This window comes from Setaria italica, chromosome II, assembly GCF_000263155.2.
Source record: "Setaria italica strain Yugu1 chromosome II, Setaria_italica_v2.0, whole genome shotgun sequence".
Classification (NCBI taxonomy): domain Eukaryota; kingdom Viridiplantae; phylum Streptophyta; class Magnoliopsida; order Poales; family Poaceae; genus Setaria; species Setaria italica.
This window is the reverse complement of record NC_028451.1, coordinates 46,173,652-46,191,991: the sequence shown is the minus strand read 5'-3', so window position 1 is coordinate 46,191,991 and position 18,340 is coordinate 46,173,652. Positions and strand designations below refer to the sequence as shown.

The following is an 18,340-nucleotide window of genomic DNA, read 5'->3' as shown; positions in this document are numbered from 1 at the left end:
TTTCTCAACTCGTCGCTCCACGTCGTCATCGTGACGTGTGGTCCGTCCATCCTTTTCTCCTGTCATCTCTCCACCGTTGGATTTACAAGGGAGGCATCGGATGGTCTACAGTTTCCTTGATGGCGCGTTGGCTTCTCCAGGCTCCGCAAGATGCAATGATGCTTGGCGTGCGCGTGCCGCCTCCTTGCGCTCATTGCGTCCCAGCGGCGTGTGAGGGCTCGACTCGGCCACCCTAACTCGGTAGTTTTATTATATATTTGTGATATTAGTAAATATATCACACAGAACTTGTTGTTCATCTATAAATAACAAGGAAGGCTTATAAGGAAAAGTGCCATGCACAGTCAGCATAAAAAACTCTTGCATCCATTTCATCAGTTATCTCATAGTTCCTATTAGCATTTGAGGGTCTTGTATTAGGTTCACACACAAGGATTTGGGACAAGGTAGAAGTTATAGGTTATGATAAACACACTTGAGGAAATAAACGAGAAATTTAAGAACCTAATAAGCAATTCAAAATAACATGAGTCCAAATATCATTATCGTATCAGGTTGCTGTCAGTAAAGTAACTCGCAGCACGTTATTATTAAAAATTACAGTGTTGATTGATATTTTACATAAACATATAGATTGATTCCTAAAATGAGAACAAATACCCTAAAAGCTATGCAGTTGCAAAGAAATATCTAAAGAGTACTTAATGCAACAATTCAATTAGAATACAACTCATGACCGTACAATCACATTAGGTATAAATCAACATAAAGAAACAGGACAGGCATAAAGCAAGCAATGATGTGGACATTTTCAATTGAACAGACCAAATACATTTTCAATTGAACAGGCATCCAAGGCAATACAACATTTACAAAGCTTTAAAACAAAAGAAATAAATGCATGAATACCTTATTATCTCTAAATATTAAATTATGCTGTAGAGAAACTAAATTCTAAACTACATTGGAATTATGTAAACAAAAAGGTAAGCTAGTGTGATCTTCCATTAGAACCTGGAAAAGAAAACCCTTTCGAGGAACTTGAAGTACATATAGGAGCAGGTAAAGGGAACATTCGGAACAATACAGGGGACAAGAATAATTTAAGATGTAGATATTAGAAATGTCACAGATATGTAAAGTAAAATATATTTACTTCACACGAACAAAGCAGAGTCACAGAAAATCTAGCTGAATCTTATTTAGCTACCCAATGCCACTACCCAAGAGGACACCAAGCATGCATCTAGGATTAGGGTTATGCAGTAACAAGAATACTAGAAAAAAGACAAAATAGAAATACAACAAAGTGGACCACAATCATATCTCACTCTTCCATTCAGAACCAAGAAATCCCCGATGATAGAGACAAGCATCCCTAATGAATTCCCCCTATCTAACCAATTTGACCATACAGGATGAGGTGGACTATAGGAAGGAGGGAACACAACTCACGTTGGGAAACTTGATGGCGGGGATTGGCAGTGAAGGAAGGAGATTACCCCATTCGCTTGCATTGCCGTTCTTCCTTGTCTAGACAACTGCATCTCACTGTAAACAGAATTCACAAAAAAGGAACACACATACGATTTCTGACAGATAATCCAAAAAAGAATAATGCACAGCCAGCACCATATCCAAAAGTTCATCATCGACGATAGTTATAAGGGCTAAATAGAGTACAAATCCATTACATAAGTGAGGAATTACATGTCACTCGTCGCCCAAACGGAAAGGGTGATTTTCCCCCAGGTTACTACTTAAACAAAAATACTTGCTCAAAATGATACTCTCTATGCCAACATACGGCATTTTCTGATCAGTTGCTCATGATGATAATATCTTCATTGCTTCTTCATACAGAAGTCGTTTCTTTCTGAGACTTGACAGGATACTGAAATGAAAGCAAACAAAATTACTCAGATCTAACACAATTCTAAAGCTAAGGATAATATAGTGTAAAATTTGAGAAAACTCACAATGATCAACACAAGGGTGAGCACCAAGATAAGAAATGAGAAAGCACCCATAGTGATCCACTCCACTAGTGTCACACCATACCTAGGACAAAATGTAAACATGCCAACGAATGAATCTAAGAATGAACAACAGATGCATCAGGAAAAGAACTGTACAGGAGCTCTAAACACCTTGTCATCGTGATGTAGTAGTAAAAATAGGCCATAGTAGAGATCCAAAAGACCGTAGGCACGATCCACGCGAAGCGAGTAGCAATCCGAATCGCCCCCACACCACCATCAAACCTGAGGTAAGTGAGGAGGCGCAGGTGCACTGTGGAGACACACGCGAATGCCAGGTAGGTGCGTCCAAGCATCTCGGCGCTCATGGTCACCCATGCATCCGATCCTGGGGGGCTTGATATGAAAAGCTTGGGATTGAACATAGCGAAGTTTTTTTTTTTTACAAATACTCGTACATGCTCAAATTGTGCAACCGATCAGCTGTGCTGCTTGGCTGTGCAGCAGCAGCTACGGCAGTAGTAGAAGCGAACATACGGATTATGATTTACACAAGTTTTTGAGCATTTATACACGGGTCATGCTTAGATTTTCTATGATCACAAATGTTACATCAAAACTTATATATTTTCTACCATCCTAGTGTATTTATCGTAAGTACAAAGTTTAGTGAATGCCAATATGGCTCGTGTTTGGGTCCTTCAATTTTGCGAGCATTTAGATGGTATTTATATTTGCGAGTGCTTAAACATGAAAAAAAACTCTCTATTTTGATATTGACATTTTTCATTACTCGCTCATACTTGATTTATGCGAATAATCTATGGCAGTCTAACCATACACCGTATGCTTATATAGCTCATCATGCTTATAATGGCCCTTGGTTTTCTTGAGGTAACCTGGCCTATTATAGACCTATATTGCCGCTAGATTGCCTTACACACTATGCTTCTATAGCACATCATGATTTGGCCAATTATAGACCTACATTGCCGGTAGATATGCTCTCAAACATCAAGGTGCGTACCCACACAACCAGTGAAAGATATTTATTATGAATTGGTATTCTAGTGTGACAATTTTTTTTTGCTAAGATGGTCTAAGGTCTGATGTTTAAAGGGGACTTTGTAAAGAAGTTGAGTAAGAGAATAGCACGCATAAGCAACTTGAGTTGGAGATAGTTTTTTTCTATCAAATGCAAAAGAACTGGGAATTACACGAGAGATATTTTCTGAAGTGTCTAATAAGTTTCCCTTATCCCTCTTGGCCTAAACATAGCTCCACCACCCGGCTGCAAGACCATTACCTTCTTCATTTATGGTACAGCCTTACTTTAATTGGGTTAGACCCATTTATAATAATTAAACACATAAATTCCAATGCCCAATTTAATTGCAAAGAGACGTGATTTATTAGCTGAAGGGTAAAACTACAAAGTTTTACGTGTGGAATATTTTCCTCCTAAGATTGTCAATTGCAATCTTAAAATGCACTGAGTAATAACCAGAATGGTAAACATAAGAGTTAGTGTAAACATAAGCCTTTTGTGAAAGTTATTTTGGTCATTTGGAATCGTGAAAATATTCAAAATACTTAAGTGAAATGCTTTGTTTAATTATGCAATTATTAAGCGAAACGTCCTTGCGCTTCGTTTCGCGTCCTCGAACCACCACCCCCACTGCGCGACGAGCAAACCGGGCAGGGGTGGCCGTTGGTTCATAAGAAGGACGCCACGAGACACGGGCTGCTGAACGGCACATCCTCCTCTCCTCTCTGCTCACAACGATGGCACGACTCCTCACCATTATTGTGTATGCGTCGTCATTGTCAGATCAGAATTGTAACCATCGTGGTACGAAGAGAGGGCAGTGCTTGGACGACGGGAACTCGGTGGCGCTCGGGCAAGCCACGGGATGGCATGCCGTAACTAGCCGTCGCGATTGGGCACTGGGCAGTGGGCACGCACCATCTCTTACCATGCGCGGCCACCAAGCAACCGGAACCAGTTCCTTGGCGTCTAGCTGCCACAAGTGCACGAGCGTCCGAACGTTGCCCTGGCTAGATGCAAGAGAGCGCGCGATTGTCCAGGACGAAGGGACGGAAGCAAGGCATGGCAACGAAGTGTGCAGTTGCATTTGGAGACTTGGAACTTGCTGAACTGCAGCTGCAATGCTTCCCGTAGAGCTGACCAAAGAGTGCATGGACATCTCGCCGTGTGCTCCTATCAGAGCTACTACCTGAGCTTCGTTGCTCAGCGATGCAACAGAGCTGCGCGCGCCCGTTCTGTACTTGGTAGCCGGTGACGGCGGTCATCTGAGGCCTGCATCTGCTAACCTTGTTGCCAAGTGGAGCAGAGAAGCTCATTGCGCGTGTAGGAGCCCAAAGTAAAATCCACCTGTGCAAGGCCTGTGGTATGGTACGACGATTTTCAAGCTAAAATTTACAAATGTATGTACACCATCTTGCATTGCAGTGTAAAAAACAGTATGCATAGCAGACTATGTGCATCGTGTATGCCTTGATTCACTGGGAGAAATGTGTGAGTCATCTTCGTAGCCGATCCTTACATTACATTTCAAATGTGTGCAGGATGCGGCAGGGCTGGCAGCTGCGTGATCTGGTGGTCAGCCGGTTAGCCGGCCTGCCACGCAACGCCGCAGGCGTGCTCTTTTGCCTGGCGCTGTGCCCAGCAGCTGGCAAAGCGAGCAATTCATACTCCATGTGCTGGACGCGAGTCCAGCCGGAGACCGGTGGTGGCGGTGGGCACGTGCGTTCCTCTCCGTCCGCCGGCGGCTCACCGCTCACCACCAAAGCCGTTATTGCCGTAACGTCGAAATTTTGAAGTGAAAAAAAGGAAGCTGAGACTCGGTGTGCGAAAGCTTGCTCTTTTTTGCGAGAAAAAAAAACAGAGACCACGGTCTTAAAACACACTGTATCAGGTGGTGGAGACCATCAGACCGTGAAGGGGCTTCCGGCTTCCCCTTCCCTGTTTTGCCATTTGCTTTTACAGGTAACAGGTTACAGCTGCCTTTTCAGTATAGTTGGTGAAGCATAGGCACGCTGGCACAGCTTGTGCTAAACTGCCAATTGCCATTGCTGCACAAAAACTGGAAAATGGGTATCTTTTACTTTTAGTCTCCTTCCCCAAGCAAACAGACTCTACCACCCCTGCCCAAGCCTGCCTAATGAGACAAACAAAGGCACACCTTGGAGCACAAAAGCCTGCTTTCTTTTCAAATCTTCTTTTTGTGTGGAGTTGGGAGAACACCATGGAGTGATTGGCTGGTCACGTCAAAAAGGAACCGGTAAAATTTTCAACTTTCATGGAGATCCTCGTAGAAATCAGGTTTTTTTTCTGTAGAAAAACATAATTAGTGTAAAAAATTCAGTGGAAGATTTTCTTCAAAGGAGAAAAAGAACACCGGGGGTTGTATAGCAGGCCAAAAATAATCGTGCCATGCCTGGTCATTGTTTTTGTAGGGGATGACATTGTATGGTCATATCTTTGTTTTTCTTCTTTAAAAAACAAAATTCTCCCGCGAGTCTTTGTCTTTTTTTTTTACTTCAAATTTTGTCGTTACGGCTGGTGGTGAACCGCCGGCGGACGGAGACGATCACACGTGCCCCCCGATCTCCGGCGCCTCACATACAGTATATGGAGTTCTCTCCATCTGAAAACCGTTCACAGACATCGACGCAACGCTGCATTGGCACGAGCAGTCGAGCACATGCGTTCGGCGTTCCCCATGGTGGAGCCGTGCTGCCGCGGTCGCATTCATCGTCCAGTGCTCAGTCGTCGCGAGAGCTAGCTCCTCTAGCCATCCCACGGTTTGCCCGAGCGCCAACGAGTTGTCGTCGCCCAAAGCACTGCCCTCTCGCTTGCGCCGACGACGGCACAATTTCTCCTGAGGGTGTGCGCCATTCAGACGTTCAGCAGCTCGTGTCTCGTACTCTCGTGGCATCCTTCTCCTGAACCGAGGACGCCGCATTCCCACCATCATCCCCGCCTCCTGTGGCATGTGCCGGTACACACGCCGTCCTGCCTGCACCGTAGCCATCGCGTCCCTGCAGCTGTTGGACACCCCAACTTGAGCCCAATTTAGGGACGTGGAGGTGCAACTTGTGCTACTCCTTCCATTCCAAATTATGATTCGTTTTGATTTTTTTAGATGCATCACTTTTGCTATGTATCTAGATATAGTTGCTATGTATCTAGAAAAGCCAAAAACGAATAGTAATTTAGGATGGAGGGAGTAAAAAAAGGATGGTATTTAGAGTTCGGTGCTATCTGTCTAATTCAGGTGAACTTCTCTGAAGTTCAGCTTATTCATATCTGCCATTTCCCTCTTTCACGATCATTCTTGATTAACTCGATCCGTGAATACAACTCAGGCCTTGATGTGCTTGGACTGCATTTTTGGCCAGTTTCCTTTTCAGCCTCGACTGCCAGACTAAAGCAGATTACAAGTGAGACTTGAAGTTGGTATGCACGCGTGCGTATTGACAGGCAGATTAGCAGCAGTGGTCGACTGGTCTTGCTAATTTCAGGTACAAACTTCGTGCGTCTGAGGTGATAACAGAGAGGCATCGAAGAGAGCAGAAGATTAAAGGTAGGTCACCAACGCATCCCAACCACCATGTCCAGCCCTTCTGCGGCACGGGACGATACGACGGCGAGGTACGGACCAAGCTGCGAATGGCGCCGGGGCCGCCGAGTACCTCCGGCGTTTGGTCGTAGATGCCAGAACAGATGAATGAGGAGCCTCTTGGCGTTGGTGCAAGGGATTGCGCCGGGGGATTGGTAGGTTGGATGGGGCTCTGCGCTTCCGCCGGAAGCGGTGAGGACGGCGGCCGTCGGGCGCGACCGCGGCAGAGCCGATTGAGCCAGGGAGTTATATGAGAAATTCTGGCAAAAATAGGGCCTATTTGCAACTATCGATCCAATTCAGGGGTTGTATTGCAAATATTTGGATCGCGATTCATAATCGCGATCCAAATTTGGGGGGCGTTTTGCAAATATCCGGGATCGTCGCCGTCTAAACGGCAGCCGGCGAGGTCGTACCGGCGCCGGCGACCTCCGCTACATCCGCCATGACGCATCCCACGCGAGCCTCCGTCCACTCACAGACACAGCTCCAGCGGCTTTTTCGCGCTCACGTCGCTGGTCACCAACCAAGAGAAGCTCCAGCCGCGTTGGCTGCGGTCGGCTACTCGGCTCCGCTCCTCGACCCGCGTCGCCCCGCAAGAACCGGCCGCCCTTCTACCCGCAGGTATCCAGCCAGCCTCGAACTCTAGCACGCAATTATAACATCCTTAATTGTTAGGTTGTGTCTTCGGCTTATGCGTGCTTTGCGTTTGCGTGGATTTGGACCTCTGGTGATTCTCGCGTGCTTTCAGCCTCGAACTCTAGCCTCATCACCATGGGGATTCCCAGCTCCTAGCTCTCGACGTGGCTGGTGAGCGCGAGAACTCCCAGCCTCGAACTCTAGCCTCGAACTGCCATGTTAGCTCTGGTGAGGAGCGTGGATTTGTGAAGATGGGGACAAGCTGTGCAAACACTTCCTTGATTGAAAATTCTGAATTTCTGCTCGTTTATGTTATATCTCATATGAATTACAGATGCCGTCTTCCTTTCTGCAGCCGTGCAGCCAAAGTTTTCATGAATTTTCAACAAGCGAAACCAGATATGAGATTGGGATCGAGATGTGTCTAGTCCTGTGATCTTGTCACTCCACTGAGTGAATTACATTTTGAAGTATGTCCCAAATTTCACACCTAACAAGTAACAAGCAGTAGTGGTATGGTTCCCTGGTCGTTCAGTGTCCAATTCTTGATCTTCTTTATCAGTTCTTATTACATCAAGAATGGATATGAATGTCATGGTGCACCTTTCAGTGCTCACCTGTTTTTATGCAACCACGATTCTTAAATACATTCAGTTCTCACAGCAAGCCCTCCATGTTACATTGTGATAATATTCTTAACTGAAATTACACCCTTTTCTGTATTCTTTGCCCAGGTTACTTCTGTTTGAGGTGTTACTGTAGGGAGTATAATGCTTGGGAATGTTTCAGTTGCAGTTGTGAATCAGTCAGTATTCAGGTTTGTAAAACAATGCCCAGGAAGGCAAACCATTGTGGAAAGAATCAGCATGGCGTTTTCCCAGCCAAGAATCCCCATGGCGATGAAAATTGTCATGCGCGCACCAGTTAAGCATCCAAGCAAGAATAAACATCCACCTATAGCCTGGACTGAACAACATGGCGGTAGCTGTTCCTACTCAGCCATATGGTAATCACAGAATTATTTGGGATATCCTGGTGCCAGAGAAAAGGAGTGTAGTGGAGAGGCATGATCATAAGCCTGCATTCAAAGTGTTGCACCTGTAGCATCTGGGACAAACATTACTGGCAGAGGATCCCATTGCAACGTTTGAGAATTCTTTTTTTTTTTTTGAAAGTGCATCTTGTCTTAATTCAGCAAAATACAAGATTAGTGTGGTAAAGAAGCATTTGATGAGGACGATGCTACTAGACATGTGGTTGAAACTGAACTGGAAAACTTTGAGGATAATAAGGGAATTAGGGTGTTTCTAGGAGGCTAGGACTAGTGAGTAGTAGCACATCTTGGAATCAAGCAACTGCTAATGGATCAGTTTCACTGGTGCCATCTTGAACCAGGGAGCCAACTCTTGCTGATCAGTTGCAGCTGCAATTGCAGCAAGCAGAGATGCAACCTGAGCTCAAAAACCCTGATGCTACTGAGGACCGCTCACAGCCAACTCGAACAGTTCAATTGCCTTTAAAATCTCGGGGAAAACACTGTGCAATTGGAAATATATCATGTGTCCGTGTTGTGGGTCAGAATAATGTGGGAAATATATTCTTGCAATTGGACTCCGATCTTCAGAACAATGCGCTAAACAGTGGTGTTCCAGAATGAGTGGGGGATCCATTGTGACGAAGGCATGCTGATATGAGGCATGGGCAACTCTTGGCCATGGTACTGTGACAGAAGAGGTTCCAAAGTGACCTGGAATGTTTACAAGGTTACTGAAATAAAATGAGCCTGCATGGATGACATATCGAAGGAGATATGGATGGAATGTGAATTGCGATAACCCTGAGATCAGGTATGACACCGACACCTCACCATGTTGACTTGGGATGTGAAATGGATCTGCACGAAGGACAAACTAAACAGACATGGCAGGCCGATGGTTGGAATGAGGGGGCGTCCAGCTTCAACTTGGAGAATAGCATATTGCCTATTGTAGCCCGGGTCACATTTTTCTTTCATTGGGTTAGCAATTACTTCGTGTAGTCTTGTAAAAATTCTGCTTCTCACGTTTTGGAAAATAGTAGTGGCATTACCAGGACAAGTTTAGTAGCATTGCTTGTGACCTGAGATCACTGTATCTGACTTTGTGGTCGGCCTTGTATACCCAGCACCTGAGTGGTTGAAACCACGTCTTTGGGTGAAACTGAAATGATCTTGCTACTGACACAGCAAAGTATTTTCCCTTCTCACTTGAACATGAGTTCTGAAATTAACTGAAACTACTGACACAGACCCGAGAATTTGCTGCTGCAAGTTATATTAAGCCCTCATTCATACTCAGGCCCGATCACAGGCCAAAAAAAAAAAACTCAGGCCCGATGCTCGTCCAGCTTGGAAACTTTCAGAGGCACCTGAAATTGGAGAACAAAGAGAGAGAAGCTCGGACTGGAGAACAAACAGATTGATAAGCTCAGGAATATGTCAAAGAAGAAAAGGGACGTGGAATCAATTGATAGAAGTAAATTATTGAAGAATTGCATTCTATGGTACACAACAGCAAAGAAAAGTGACTCTAGCAAGTATTTTGTTAGGACAACATCAGGTATTATTTTTTGTAGAAATGTGGATGATTAGTAAAAAGGAGAGTCAGGAATGATAGCTGAATCATGTCAATCAGGATTTTTTTAGATAAAATGTCAATCACGAGTTAGGATGCTAAGAAACAGATTACTGACAGTACCAGCTCTCTCTCTCTTTCAGAATGAGCAAACCTGCAGCTGCCTATATCAATAAAAAAAACAAGGCCTAAACTTTTTTGCACATAATGTATTCCTAGATTTCTCAAACTAAAAGGTCAAATCTGACTCAAACCGATCCAACCTGTTCCAACTGACAAACCAAACCAAGCCCGCGCACCAATTAGCCTCAGCCCAATTCCCACTGAACCGACCAAACCACAAAACAATCAATTGACTAGAGGAGCAGAACAGAGGCTTACCGCCACTCCCAGGACGATGGTGAAGATGAGCAGGATTGGAGAGCTGACCTGTGCGACAATCTTCTCGGCCGGATGGACGCCGATGATGCTAATAAACACAGACATACCAATGAATGCTGTGCTCGTAACTGGATAGCGGCAAGAACTGATTTAAACTTTAAATTCCAACTAGAAGCTCCAAATGGTAAAAGATATAATGTTAAGGTTGCTTTGGTTATGGGATCTGGATGGGCAAATTTTGCCAGTGTCTATGATCTAAACAGGGGACCTTCTTGGTGTTCACCTATATTGGAAAATCCCATTTTAAAGTTCATATCTTCATATCATCGGGGCAATGTTGAGGGGGAAAAAACACGATTGATATTCCTTAACGATGAGCATTCATTCATAGACCGATTGCAGCTACACAATAGACTCACTCCAGCTACCCACTCATAGGCTACATACGACACAATCCTAATCTCCCGACATCTCACTATTAACAGACCAGATCGATGAAAGAAACTGCATTGGTGCGAGAAATGAACAGAATGTTGAGGAATGAAATCTCTGCAGCACAAAACGAACCAATCCAACCCAATGCAGTATCACCAACCAATCGATCGATCAATTCTCCTCCTTGTTGTCGTCTTGCTCCTTGGCGTCCTTGTCCTCGATGAGCTTGAGCTTCTCCCCGTCCTCGAGCTTGTCCTTCTCGGCCTTGAGCTCCTCGGCCTCCTTGATCCAGAGGTCGGCGAACTCGCAGTCCCTGTATCGCTCGAACCATGGCCCGCCGCAGGTGTAGTGTATGGCCCTGGGGTGCGTGGCCGGGTCGGCGGGGTCGACCCTGTTGTGGCCGACGAGGAAGTTCCAGACGAAGGGCACCTCCCCGATCTCGTCGTCGTTGAGCCAGGCGAAGCGATGGAGGAATGCGCCGGTCTGGGTGCTAACGGCGTCGGGCGTGAGCGCGGCGACGTTCTTTGGGTGGGCGCAGTTGTAGAGCACCATGGAGGACCAGTTCTTGCGCGGGTACGTCGTCTGGATGGCGCCGTCCATCTTGGTGGCCTCGGCGGGCTCGTACACATGCTTGACGCAGGCGACGGCGAGGCGGTCGGCGTCGGCGCCCGGCGGGGCGGCGGCGGCGAGGAGGTCGGCGACGTCGGCGAGGTAGAGGAAGTCGCAGTCGACGAAGAGCGCCCAGCCGCGGTAGCCCGCGAGGTAGGGGGTGAGGAAGCGCGTGAAGGAGAACTCGGTGCTCTCGGTGGGCCCGCGCGCCCGCCAGTAGAGCCCCGCGGCGCGGAGGTCCGGCTGGCGGACGGGGCGCACGTCGAGCGGCATGGTGGCGTGCCGGAGCAGGCTGCGGCGGCACACCTCGTACGCCTCGTGCTCCCGCGGGTCGTACCCCACGAACACGCGGAATGGCTCCCCCGCCGGCGGCAGAAGCGGCGACGGCGGCGGCGCCGGCGACATGGATGGGTGCGGGAGGTGGGGTGCGGTGGAATGGGATGGGGACGGAGACGGAACGGGCGCGGGGGTGCCGGGCCTTTAATGGGCGGGGGACCGGAGATTGGGAGGTAGGGCTCGAGCTAAAGATGGCGAGGGGGGCGTGAGGGGATTCCTTTCAGTTTCACCGGCGGATGGAGAAAGGATCTGTCATGTCGGTGCCGCGGCGCGTTTTCGGTGGGCACTCGCTCCTAAAAATAAGGCGCGTGCACCCGCACGCACATGGGTCAATGACGCGTGGAACCAGGAGGGGCTGGGGTCCGGTTGTCAGTGATGCGCGGGGGCGGGGATCGCGGTGGGAGGTAGCGGCGGCAGTCTCGCGCTGGCAGTGGCATGCATGTAATCCAATCCAGCCACGGGGAGATGTCGGTGGTGGTGTGGAGCGCTGAGCGCGTGCGCGGCGGGACTGCGGGCTGCCGCCGTGGGATTTCCGGGAATGGATGTGGGACTGCGGACTGGACGTTTATACTGTGTGCACGTCGCACGTGGCGGAACGCGCAGGCCACGTGGGATCAAGAGGGGTGCCGCGTTGCTGGAAGCAGGTGCGCGGCTGGATGCCTGGACGGGCCATGTGCTTCGAGGGAGCACTTTGTGAACTGAATTTGGCAAAAGCCATTTCGTCGTGTGCAGAGGGTTGTTTTGGTTCGTGGTTTTTGCTCCGGCATTCGACTAGAGGGTGACGTGATTATTGTCTTATGTTTGGTTGAAACAACTGCGTAGTAATACCATGGCATCAGTTTCGGCCTAGCTAAAATTTGATAACGTCCCGGTGCAAGGTGAAACATATCCTTTCTCCCGCTTTCCTACTTCTCGCACTTGTCCGATTTGGTGATGAATGTGTCACTAGCGACGGTGGCGGCGGCGCACGCGTATCCCACTCCCACCGTTGGCGCACGCGTATCCCACTCTTTCAAAATTGGAGTTGGATAACATTCTGGTGACTTTATCGGTTTTGAAATGCACAAGCATCTTATAACTTTGGACAAACATATAGATATCGACGACAACAAAGTACGTTATATCTGACTTCACCAAAGGAAACGGAATTATACCATGACCGATCAATAACGAGCCGTAACGACATTCGTTACCTTCGATTCCTTAGCGGTAACGTACCTTCGTCGTTTTCTGAGGCGGATCTAAGACAAAATAACCAATGGTGGCATCTCCATTGTGCTGTCATGTCATCTAGTTATTTAAACACTAATATTGGTGGCGGCGCACGGACATCACGCTCCTCCAAGGTTTAGAGTTAGGAAATGAATGGATAACATTCTGATGACTTCGTCAGTTTCAAAACGGAGAAGCAGCTTGTAACGTAAAGGGAATATACAGGTGTCCGGCAAAACCAAAGTAGGTTACGGCCTGGTTTGGTTCACTTGCTTAAATTTAAGCACCCGTCACATCGAATGTTTAGATACTAATTAGGAGTATTAAACGTAGACTATTTACAAAACCGATTACATAAGTGGAGGCTAAACGGCGAGACGAATCTATTAAGCCTAATTAGTCCATGATTTGACAATGTGTTGCTACAGTAAACATTTGCTAATGATGGATTAATTAGGCTTAATAGGTTCGTCTCGCTGTTTAACCTCCACTTATGTAATGGGTTTTATAAATAGCATACGTTTAATACTCCTAATTAGTATCTAAACATTGATGTGACACTTGCTTAAAAATAAGCAAAGGGAACCAAAACGCCCCACACTTTTAAGTTTACCAAAGGTAACGGACTTATACCACGATCATCACCTATGTTTTCAGTAACGAGCCGGAATAAAGTTCGTCACTTCTGAATCCTTAATGGTAACATAACTTCGTTGTAAAGATACCTTTATTTGTAAATGTTTTTATTGGCTACCCTTACCATCTTTAGGTAATCTTCAAATCCATTTCCTTATGGCATGTTTTCACATAGTGTTAGAACATGTTAATTTTAGCTAATATTCCCTCCAATTTAAGTTGTTGGTTTTAGTATTTCTACGTACATCCAAATGACGGTATTTTGTGCTTGTTTTGGATGAGTTAGAAGGAAAAATATGCCATCGGATGTTCCGATGGCCCACCAAGAGCAATTGGTACAATGGGACAAACAGGGAAAAATCTCGTGTGCACCAGATGATCCAATGGGGTCATTTTACAAGCGTCGGAGCAATTCGCTGAGGGGGCAGCGGAATCTCTATAGCACTGGATGTTCCGATGCCCTATATAGTTGACCGTTGGATAGAGCATATTTTCTTTGATCCCTGAAAAAATGTTTTGGCCAGAAAAACATCAGCACCGGATGATCTGACGGCACCACTAGAAGAAGCATCGGAGCAATGACGTCAGGGGGATCCAACGGCTATGTGACGTGGATAGTGGCACCGGATGATCTGACGTGCGCATCGGATAAAGCGTCAGATAAATTTTGGATGACTTAGTGAAGCACTTGGGCGTGGGGAACCGATGGCTTGTTGCATCGGATATTTCGATGCAGGCTAAAAATAGACCATCGGAACATCCGATGGTATACTTTTTTTACTAGCCGTCGGAGCAATGGCTCTTTCAGCCTTTGAAGCTATTTATACCCCCACCACTCGCCCATTTGGAGTTACTGGAGTGTCTAGGGATGCATTGAAGACCAAGACTCGACAAGAACACATTCATACCACCAAAAATGCTTAAGTGATCCATCAAAGACTTAGCACAAGCTTAGAAGTGTGAGTAGTGCTAGGATAGGCCTAGAGAGGAGTGAGTGCAAGGTGTGCCAACCTTGTGATCAAGTTCTAGAGTGAACCACCGCTGTACAAGAGGTGTGTCGGCGCCTTAGAGCCTTGGTGGTTCGCCTGCAAGTCTTCGACCCTCCAGCTTGGTGTGGAGTGGCATCGACAAGCTTGTGCGGGGGATGTGGAGACCCCTTTCCTTCGTGAAGAAGCTCCTTAGTGAAGATGACATCAAGGTGACCGAGGGACTTGGCGTGAGCCTTAGTGGCCAAGCCTTTGTGGCAAGTCAAGATGTACCTTGGGAGAGACTTGGTGGCCGGGAAGCAATACTTTTGTGTGAATGCTTTAACAACGTGGACTAGTGGTGGCTTAGTATTTACCGATACCACGGGAAAAATCCATGTGTCAAAAGTTTGCTTCTCCTCATCCCCTCCTTACATTTTCGCATTTCATACTTGCAACTTGTGTGCCTTTACTTTTCTAGAGTAGTATCTTGATAGGTTTGGCTATAAGTTGCAAAACTTATTTTGGAATGAGGGTTTCACACTAGATCAACCATAGAATGCACATCTAAGTTAGAATGATCTAGTTTATGCTCATGCAAAGTAGTGGAAACCATAGATTAGAGTTTTAAGTTACCTAATTCACCCCTCCCCTCTTAGGCTACGAGCACCGATTCCTTACAGTTAGCTCTACGGGAAGCATTGCAACTGCAGTTTAGCAAGATCCAAGTCTCCAAATGCAACTGCACACTTCGTTGCCATGCCTTGCATGCTTCCGTCCCTTCGTCCCGGACAGTCGCGCGCTCTCTTGCATCTAGTCAGGGCAACGTTCGGACGCTCGTGCACTTGTGGTAGTTAGACGCCAAGGAACTGGTTTCGGTTGCTTGGTGGCCGTGCATGGTAAGAGATGGTGCGTGCCCAGTACCCAGTCGCGACGGCTAGTTATGTCATGCCATCCCGTGGCTTGCCCAAGCGCCACCGAGTTCCCGTCGTCCAAGCACTGCCCTCTTTGTCGTACCACGATGGTCACAATTCTGATCTGACGATGACGACGCATATGCAAGAATGGTGAGGAGTCGTGCCATCGTTGTGAGCAGAGAGGAGAAGAGGATGTGCTGTTCAGCAGCCCGTGTCTCGTGGCGTCCTTCTGATGAACCGACGGCCACCCCTGCCCGGTTGGCTCGTCGCCCCGTGGGGCTGGTGGTTGGTCGAGGACGCGAAACGGAGCGCAAGGACGTTTTGCTTAATAATTTCATAATGAAACAAAGCATTTCACTTAAGTATTTTGAATATTTGCACGATTCCAAATGACCAAAATAACTTTCACTAAAGGCACTACTACATCAGATGGATTTGGCAGTTAGTCAGTGAGTTTACATGCCTAAGAATCAAGAAATCTCCACAGTGCGGTTGTTTCATCCAACTGTCATGGTTGTTTTGCAAAAAAGTTCCTCAATTTTTTTAATCAACCCGCAGTCTTTGGAATAGTTCTTAATGATTTTGCACAAAGGTCCCCAAACTTTACTGCAATTGACCCGAGGTCTAGCCTTTGCTCCTGTTCTTTTTTCCCGCCCACACAGCGCACTCGCCGGTGGCGGCGCGGGACCGCTCCATGGCTCGCGTGGTCAACCCTCGCCGCGCTCACCATGCACCACTGCCGCTCGCCCTGGCGGGCAACTGCTCCCTCGAGCAGCACGCCCTGCCCGCCACCTAGACCTAAGGGGTGAAGGAGAGGAGAAAGGGGAAAGGAACCAAGGAGCCGAGTTCCTCCTTGATGTCAACCAAGTAGAGCCATATACCATCGAGGGCATGGCGCCTGGGAGAGGGGGCATCCAGTAATTAGGGGCTCGAGTTTGCACTTGATTGGAATGATTTGGAGTGGATTATAGAAGGGAGGTGGATGGAAACAAGAAGAGGAGGACGCAATCCTGCTCATGGCGGCCAGAGGCGCTGTGGCATAGCGCTCGAAACAGGAATGAGGCTAGGCACGGGGAGGACGAGCACTTGCCTGGGCGATGACGAGGACAGCAAGATGCGCAGCGCCTAGGCAATGGCGAGGATAGGGCAAGATGCGGGTAGCGTCGATGGACGAAGAGGCAGCAACTGGCTGGATGACGATAGTACAGGGGAAATTGAATGAATGGATAGAGCGGAGGTTAAGCGGTGTCGTTGTCAAGAATAGCGGATCAAGACTACGGCAAGTAAATTTATTTTATGCGCATAAGGCTCGGATGGTTGCGTGAGAGGACACGGGGTTAGACTTGTTCGGACAGGAATAGCCCTACGTCCAGTGTGCGGAGCTGCTCGTGTTACTCACGCAGGGTCTATAGTAGGGGTTACAGATGGGCGAGAGAGAGAAGCTGGTCCCAAGTCTCTGTGGGTGTGCACTGATGCTCGTGAGGAGAGGGTGTGAGCTCGGTTGGCTTGAGAGTCCTCTCTTGCTCGGTTCCCCTGGTCCCCCTTTTATAGCGCAAGGAAGAGACGGGAGTTACAATTGAGCCAGGAGTCAGGAGAAGTAAAAGAGATAAGCTAAGTAAAGTAAGAGGAACAGGTTCCCGAGGTCGCCGCCTTCCCTTTCGGTCTTTGCCTCCTGTCAGCATGACCGCCGGGGAGGGATGATTGTCGTTGGCCCCTGGAGACGACCCGGTGGTCGGCTGTTGTAAACGAACATGCGGGACGTGTGTGGCGACCGATCACTGTAGCCATGCAAGATGATGATGATGTCCGGGCGCGGCAGTTGTGCACGTTGTGGAGGACGGCCGACCCCTGTGGCCCTGCGTGCTGACCGGGAGGCGCGGCCATCATGTCTCTGCCGCCGGACCGAGCGCGAAACCGGGCGGTGCTCCCTCCTGTGCTAGGGGGCGCGGGTAATGAATGCCCTACGGCGAACAGGAGAGACAGCGAACTAGGACGGTGCCACTGTAGCCTGTGAAGTCGTGGCTACAGTGTACCGCCCGAGTACTGTGGCAAGTCACGTCGAGGAGCGCGGGCGCCTTTCTGCACACCAGAGCCGCATCGCATTTATGGCGAGGTTGGTGGGGGCCCACGAGATCTGCGTCCTCGTCCGCTGGTCTGCGCCCGCCCTCGGGCGAGGCGGATCCTTATCTTGTGGGCCCAGGCACGTTCGACCCCCTGCGCCCGGGGTCGGGCGAGGCGGAGCCTTGCGGCGAGGGGTCGGGCGGGCCCGACCCTTGGACCGTGGGTCGGGCGAGGCAGAGTCTTGCGGCGAGGGGTCGGGCGTGTCCAACCCTGGGACCATGGGTCGGGCGAGGCGAAGTGAAATACTCCCTGTCCATGCCGAGTCGGCGAAGGTCTCCATCACCGCAGGTGGGTCCGGGCCTTTATGATCGTTGTTTTAAGGAGTATAAGGAGGTCGTTAATATTTCCCCCTAACAAGCGGTGAATTTTTTTTCCATGTGTCGGTCCCATATAATAAATAGATGGCATCAAACCACCCACAAATATCTTCTACCACTATACTTGCAAAGAGAGGATTACTAGGAACAATGCACCAACATATTGTGAAGCGAAGCCAACATATTAGGAACAAACAAATAATAATATGAGAGCACATTTCTGCTAGTAGCACACAAGTTCAAGATTTCCACAGAATACTTTAAGATCCCGTTTGGATCCCTTCATTTTGAAGGAATTGGAATCTACTTAATGGAGTAGGCTAATTTATCTTGGAATGTGGCATTCCACAACTTTCCAAAGTTTAGATATAAGCCTATCTTAAATTCATGGGGTGGGAGATGGAAATTAATTCTATAGATTATGATTATTACAATGGAATTCAATTCTTATAGCACGCTCTTGGACTCGCTTCCCTATAGCAGAAGTGCAGCACATGAGTATCTCTCCCATATCGCCAACAGTAATATACAAATA

General features: G+C 47.9%; 1 protein-coding gene and 1 long non-coding RNA gene across 2 annotated transcripts; one reads left to right on the top strand and one right to left on the bottom strand.

The window, feature by feature from the left end:
• Window positions 1-7,454: 7,454 nt before the first annotated feature.
• On the top strand, window positions 7,455-9,468 carry LOC111256194. The gene is made up of 2 exons (XR_002676186.1): window positions 7,455-7,777; window positions 7,999-9,468. It is a non-coding gene; the product is annotated as an uncharacterized LOC111256194 (long non-coding RNA).
• Window positions 9,469-10,594: 1,126 nt separating this feature from the next.
• Window positions 10,595-12,159, bottom strand: LOC101761172 (protein CDI). The gene has a single exon (XM_004958330.3). The coding sequence runs from the start codon at window positions 11,704-11,706 to the stop codon at window positions 10,864-10,866; it is 843 nt and encodes a 280-aa protein (XP_004958387.1). The 5' UTR covers window positions 11,707-12,159; the 3' UTR covers window positions 10,595-10,863.
• Between the last annotated feature and the right edge of the window lie 6,181 nt (window positions 12,160-18,340).